Source organism: Brachionichthys hirsutus, chromosome 8, assembly GCF_040956055.1.
Source record: "Brachionichthys hirsutus isolate HB-005 chromosome 8, CSIRO-AGI_Bhir_v1, whole genome shotgun sequence".
Classification (NCBI taxonomy): Eukaryota; Metazoa; Chordata; class Actinopteri; order Lophiiformes; family Brachionichthyidae; genus Brachionichthys; species Brachionichthys hirsutus.
Window position 1 is genome coordinate 15,692,340 of NC_090904.1, and position 7,500 is coordinate 15,699,839.

Genomic DNA, 7,500 nt, shown 5'->3' on the forward strand with positions numbered 1-7,500 from the left:
ACACTATCGAGCAGGAAGTGGGCTACACTATCGGGCAGGAAGTGGGCTCCACTATCAGGCAGGAAGTGGGCTACACTATCGAGCAGGAAGTGGGCTACACTATCGGGCAGGAAGTGGGCTACACTATCAGGCAAAAGTGGGCTACACTATCAGGCAGGAAGTGGGCTACACTATCAGGCAGGAAGTGGGCTACACTATCGAGCAGGAAGTGGACTCCACTATCAGGCAGGAAGTGGGCTACACTATCGAGCAGGAAGTGGGCTACACTATCAGGCAGGAAGTGGGCTACACTATCGAGCAGGAAGTGGGCTCCACTATCAGGCAGGAAGTGGGCTACACTATCAAGCAGAAAGTGGGCTACACTATCGGGCAGGAAGTGGGCTACACTATCGGGCAGGAAGTGGGCTACACTATCAGGCAGGAAGTGGGCTACACTATCGGGCAGGAAGTGGGCTACACTACACTATGGAGAAGTAGCACACAGTAAGACAAACGCTCATTTACACACACATTCCCACATTTAGATTGGAACCTATGTTGCATGTTTTTGGAGGTGGGAGGAAGATGGCAAGACAACATGCAAGTCCCAGGTGGAATGGAACCAAGGACCTTCTTGCCCTGAGGCAACAGCGCGGCCCACTGTCAGTGCACCGTTATGCTTGAGGTTGTTCTGGTTCCCTGGTGCTACATCACTCACTAATCACAAGTTAAGTGGCGTGTCTCTCCTATCAGTGTGTTTACCCAGATTGATTCAGGGCTTCTATTTCCTGTAATTTTCAGCCTCATGAAACCCTGGACAAATGTCAATCAGAAAGGTACACCTCACAATTTATACTGGTCTCCCTCCCTGGCATCATCACTCGCTCTCTATCAGCTGCCATCACTGTCCAGTTCTATCCCATAGCAAAGCCTCCCATGTTGCTGGCTCCCATTAAGAAGATGATGATTAGCCATTGAACTGCCCTCTCAGGGCCAGAGACGTCAATCTTTTCTTTATATTCTCTTGTGTATTTCATGGGAGATTTAAACACTGACTGGAACTCAACTTGAGACGTGTGCTGCTGCTCGCGGTCGAACCCAACGGATAAACCGACCAGAATAATGAAGAGGGAAAATGCCAGAGCAATGTTCTGAAGCACCAACAGTGCCAGTGGGTTTAATAATAATCTGATAGTAATGGTAAGAAACACTACAAATATCATAGTTAACCCTTTAAAGACACCATCTCTATGTTCAAGAGTAGACTAAAGACTTTCCTTTTTAACAAATCTTATAGTTAATCAATAGAATAATTAATATGCAGTTCTCTGTCTGTAGGTCCTTCTGTCCGTGGTGCTGCAGAACCTGGACCTATGGCCCTCAACTCAACACTGATGTCCACATTGCTAGCATTAGCATTTATAGCATTATGTAGCAGTTCTTTAGTCAGTATCCTCTCTCTCTCTCTCTCTCTCTCTCTCTCTCTCTCTCTCAACCGGTCCAGACAGATGGCCGTCCACTATGAGTCTTAGGTTCTGTCCAAGGTTTCTGCCTGTTAAAGGGAAGTTTTTCCTTGGCTCCGTTGCCAAAGTTCTTGCTCTTGTGGGTCAAGTTGGCTTCTGTCTTTCCCTGTAAATCCTGTAAAGTACCTTGAGATGACTTCCTGTTGTGATCTGGTTCTATAGAAATAAAACTGAATTGAATTGAATCAAAATGACACGCCCTACTGCCCTACTAGCTTGCTAGCACAAACTTTAATGGTGCATGCTCGCCATTTCTGCTGCTAGCACAGATGTGGGACAACAACAAACCCCGCCCCCATTGTATTTATACATTTATTACATCGCTAAAGACTATTGAAATTCATTAAAGGTGCAATAGTCCCGCCTGGAAGGCTGTACGAACGGGGCAATTATTCAGCTTGTGAAGCGGCACTCGGTACGTATAGGAGCTGCCAGAGCCTGCAAGTCACTCACACTGAGGAGGAGTGTTCAACCCCTCCCCAGCTTGCAGGTACAGAGCTGAGTGTAACCTCAAACACTCACACACCTGCGGGCTCCCTCTCATGTACATTTTGGACAACGTCTCAGCATGACGAGTCGACATCCATTTGATGCACTTTTAGAATGCATGCATGTGGCTTTAAGTGCAGCGTGTTACACAAAGGAATCATCAAATAATGTGATGGTTGGTGAAAGTGGCACCTTTCAAAATGAACATGTCCCCCATGTCTATGTTTCAGTCATGGTGGGGGTCAGATGGGTTATTACACCGAGGAAGGCTCCAGGGAAAAGGTCACATTAACATTGAAAAGTGCAAACAAGACAAAAAAAACAACACTTAAATGGTTTCAGTGAAGCGTTGCTCTAACGTAACCCCGAGAGCCACGCGAGTCTCCTTTGAAAGGCTTACGCTGCTGAAACCCTCACAGTCCCGTTTAAGCTCATTTCTAAAGCCATGAAAGTGAAAGCACTGAGAACACAAAGCAGCACGACCCTCCACAATAAAGCGCTACAACAATAAAGCGGGGAAGCTGCCATCTCACTTTATCAGGCAATTGCCCCCCCTTAGTGAAACCCTAAAGCCTTGGTCCGGTGAAGGTGCTTTTTGATCAGTCTGCATGCACGGAAGGTCTGGTTGTCCCAACATTAAAGGTCCCGTATTCCACTCTTTGTCAACAAGTTAATGCAGTTCTCGGACACTGATATGAAATATCTGAGACAGTCTTTAGTCCAAACATCAAACAGAGGCTGCAGGACAGCGTCCCTCATTTCTGTCTCAAACAGATGCTGCAGGACAGCGTCCCTCATTTCTGTCTCAAACAGAGGCTGCAGGACAGCGTCCCTCATTTCTGTCTCAAACAGATGCTGCAGGACAGCGTCCCTCATTTCTGTCTCAAACAGATGCTGCAGGACAGCGTCCCTCATTTCTGTCTCAAACAGATGCAGCAGGACAGCGTCCCTCATTTCTGTCTCAAACAGATGCTGCAGGACAGCGTCCCTCATTTCTGTCTCAAACAGATGCTGCAGGACAGCGTCCCTCATTTCTGTCTCAAACAGAGGCTGCAGGACAGCGTCCCTCATTTCTGTCTCAAACAGATGCTGCAGGACAGCGTCCCTCATTTCTGTCTCAAACAGATGCTGCAGGACAGCGTCCCTCATTTCTGTCTCAAACAGATGCTGCAGGACAGCGTCCCTCATTTCTGTCTCAAACAGATGCAGCAGGACAGCGTCCCTCATTTCTGTCTCAAACAGATGCTGCAGGACAGCGTCCCTCATTTCTGTCTCAAACAGATGCTGCAGGACAGCGTCCCTCATTTCTGTCTCAAACAGATGCTGCAGGACAGCGTCCCTCATTTCTGTCTCAAACAGATGCTGCAGGACAGCGTCCCTCATTTCTGTCTCAAACAGATGCTGCAGGACAGCGTCCCTCATTTCTGTCTCAAACAGAGGCTGCAGGACAGCGTCCCTCATTTCTGTCTCAAACAGATGCTGCAGGACAGCGTCCCTCATTTCTGTCTCAAACAGATGCTGCAGGACAGCGTCCCTCATTTCTGTCTCAAACAGATGCTGCAGGACAGCGTCCCTCATTTCTGTCTCAAACAGATGCAGCAGGACAGCGTCCCTCATTTCTGTCTCAAACAGATGCTGCAGGACAGCGTCCCTCATTTCTGTCTCAAACAGATGCTGCAGGACAGCGTCCCTCATTTCTGTCTCAAACAGATGCTGCAGGACAGCGTCCCTCATTTCTGTCTCAAACAGATGCTGCAGGACAGCGTCCCTCATTTCTGTCTCAAACAGATGCTGCAGGACAGCGTCCCTCATTTCTGTCTCAAACAGAGGCTGCAGGACAGCGTCCCTCATTTCTGTCTCAAACAGATGCTGCAGGACAGCGTCCCTCATTTCTGTCTCAAACAGATGCTGCAGGACAGCGTCCCTCATTTCTGTCTCAAACAGATGCTGCAGGACAGCGTCCCTCATTTCTGTCTCAAACAGATGCTGCAGGACAGCGTCCCTCATTCCTGTCTCAAACAGAGGCTGCAAAAGTACGTTCATAGCGAGCACGCTACCATGGTAACCGTGAGGGACGCTTAAAACATTCAGTTTGTCAATTGTTTTGGACCAAACTCTCTCGAGCATGCATGTGCCTGTCTCCTGCCCCACACACTTACCCCTGGTGACCCTACCTGGAATCCTTGCACAGTGATGTGCACTGTATCCCCTACTTTTGCCCTCGGAGGGGACATCAAGAGTTTAGGACCCTTTGGAGCAGCTGAAAAGAAAGAAGAAAGATGAAGGTCATTGGTCAAAGCATGGAAAGCAAAGCCTGTCAGATACCTGATTTGTCACAGAGGGGGAGAGACAAATGCAATTTATTGTCCATTAGGGTCCAGGGGGTGGCAGACGGGGGACCTGCAGCTTCTCTCATCCCAAGGACTGTGCTGGATTTATTCCCACCCCGGAGAGAAGAGGAACTGAATTCGGGAGACATTCATTACTGGCAGAGAATGGGTGTGTCCTGGGTGTCCTGGGTAGGCAGCGAGATTAGGGACACTAATTCCCCAGTCTTGAAGTGGACAGAATTCCCCTGATGGCTTGAATTTGGACCATCTGAACCAATGAGGAGCCAGCAGCAGAGAGTAAGCGGACTGTTCGGGGTCAGGGCTTGTCCTGCATGTCCTGTTGAGATAAAGCCAGTGATTTGCATAATGCTAGGAAGAGCTAAGTCATTTCATTTCATTAAATTGCTGCATTTGGCCCATAGAAGCACGTTCTGCACGGTTCTGCACGGTTCCAGACGTTCAGCAAATGGACGACAATGAGACTCAAGCTAAGAGCCCCCGATCAATAGGTTCACCCCATAAGTTCTTCAATTCATCCAGTTAGAAGCGTCGATATAAATCATCGAGTTAATCGAAGGGATAAATAAATAAACAGACAAATGAGCGCCACATTCAGCTCTTAATCTGGCAACAAACCGCCCATTGTGGCTAATGTGGCTAATGACGCGCCCACGGAACCGGGCCTGCAGCACGCTGATGGATGAGGAGCAGCACAAACACTGAGAATCTGAGAGATCAAGAGGAAACGCCGGGAATGACGTGAGCAGCTTCACTGCGCTACGTCTGTCCCACGCCACAGACTGATGACGCCTCATCTCGCTTCAGCATGACAGCGTGCAGCGATGGCGCCGCCACCCACACACTCACCGAAGGTATTTTTTAATGAAGGTGTCATGGCTGACACGACATATGGCCAGGGAAGATGACGGCTGACTTCTGGGAGCTGCTCCAGCAGAGACATTGTGCGTCGCTAACTTTGCCGAGTCCAGCGTGTGGAATTATAGATGCTGGGCAGCCTCTCTCTCGGGCTGAGGGACCCAAAGGGTCCCGATTAAAACGACATCTGTCTTATCTCGCTTTTAATGAACTCTTTTTGCATCAGCAGTGGTCGGGGGCTACATGTCCTGCGTGAGGTGTGCTTTGAAACCAAGCCGAGACAGAACAGGTCTGCCTCGAGTCGACCATTACGAGGGAACCTGTCGCATTAACTGGACGACTGCTCACAGAAAACAAGATGCATGCGAGCGACTGAAGAAAACGGGACAGAGGTGAGTGCAACGGCTTTATGAATGGACTCGTGACCCAGAGCAGGAAGACAGCAGAGAAAGGATACAAACGAGAACGGCACAGACCTCCGCCAAGCAGCTCAGTCTCACTATATTGGGATTTACACCGAAAATAAGGGCCCTACATTTAATTTAATCAATATTTTTAGATTCTTTAACCATGAAAACAAACATTTAGCAATTGGATTCACACTGATATAATTATTAGTTGAGAAGTTATTCACTAACGGACAGTTTCGGTAATGGTGGATTCTTCTGGAGCTAGATCCAGAGCTTTTGAAGGTATCTTGAACAAATCCGTTTGTCCACTACTGATTCCACAGCGTCTTGGTGAAGTACGCAGAAACAGAACCTCCTTTGAGGAGGGAATCAGAGACATAGAACGGGAGAATAACTGTCCACAGAGTCGGTGCAGAGAGGCAGCAGCTGATCGGGTGAGATGTGGAACAGGCGCATCGAGTTCAGTTCAACGATGCCTCCGCAGCTGTGCTGGGCAGAAATCAACCTGCAGCAGCAGTCGCCATAGCAACCCTAACAAGTGGGGTTGTAATGTTCAAATTGGAACTGCTAAATGTATAGACTTTAGCCTGACCTCATTCTGGATCCGATCCAGACGCTTCGCATGACAGTTCATACCGGACCCCTCTATGACTATGATTTCTGGTGAGTGAATTGAATGCAGATTTCACGAGATATGATTTTTTGAAAAAGCCTCCATTATTGTCACGGCCTAAGGCAGGTGTTGCAGGTGGTGACAGGAGCACAGGTGACAGGAATTAGCTGATGGCATGGCGAATCTGAGGAGGCGGGGAAGTAGGTGTGGAAAGGGCACAGGCTGTGAGAATTATAAGTAATGAGAATATCCGGATCGCGGCAGTATCCACATTCCAGACCCGATCCAAATGAAATTCGGTGGTGAGATAGACGCCCCCATCCTACATGACTGTGCCAAAGTCCATAAACAGAGATACTGAGGAACACATTTTGAAGCTCCATTGACTGCAATGTTACTGAACATTTCAAAGTGATCCAGAATCCGGGATCTATTCTGGATCAATACCAAATCTTAATCAATTGGACCTAGTAGGATTCCAAAAAATTAATCAAGATCCGTCCAGAAGGTTTTATTTATCTCGCTAACAGTTAGACAAACATGACCTCCTCGGCGGAGGTAACCACATATGAGATGCGCAAAACTCATTTGGATTTGTATGGCCACGCACACACGCACACACGCACACACGCACACACGCACACACGCACACACTGAATGGAAATAGAGTTACACAATTAGTTCACTGATATTAAATAATAAACATAGCAGCCTGTTTAACTTTAAATCAAAATTATTTAAATTATTTAGAGTCATTATGGTCATGAAAGCTGCATTGTGTCTTTGTAGATCTAGAGAAAGCCTAGGACAGGGTGCCCAGAGAGGAACTGTGGTACTGCAGGAGGTACTGTAGTACTGCATGAGGTACTGTGGTACTGCATGAGGCAGTCTGGAGTACTAAAGAAGTATGTCAGAGTAGTTAAGTCATGTAGGACAGCAGTGAAGTGTGCAGTAGGAGTAACAGGGGAGTTTAGTGTAGAGGTGGGATGCACCAGGGATCAGCTCTGAGACCCTTTTCGGTTGCCATGGTGATGGATAGACTAACAGATGAGGTGAGACAGGAAGCTCCTCTGAATATGATGTTTGCAGATGACATTGTGATCTGCAGGTAGAGGAGAATCTAGAGAAGTGGAGGTCTGCTCTAGAAAAGAGAGGGATGAAGGTGAGCAGGAGTAAAACAGAGTACATGTGTGTACATGAGAAGGTCCCAGGGGGGACAGTGAAGCTACAAGGAAGAGACGTAAAGAAGGGAGAGGACTTCAGGTACCTCGGGTCAACAG

At 47.9% G+C, this 7,500-nt stretch overlaps 1 protein-coding gene across 1 annotated transcript in view; it reads right to left on the reverse strand.

The window, feature by feature from the left end:
- The window catches only part of igsf21a (immunoglobin superfamily, member 21a), a 192,409-nt gene that overhangs the window by 11,782 nt on the left and 173,127 nt on the right, over positions 1-7,500 (reverse strand). The window contains exon 7 of the mRNA XM_068742179.1: positions 4,147-4,251. Within this exon, the coding sequence (XP_068598280.1) occupies positions 4,147-4,251 (105 nt within the window). The remainder of the gene's footprint in view (positions 1-4,146; positions 4,252-7,500) is intronic.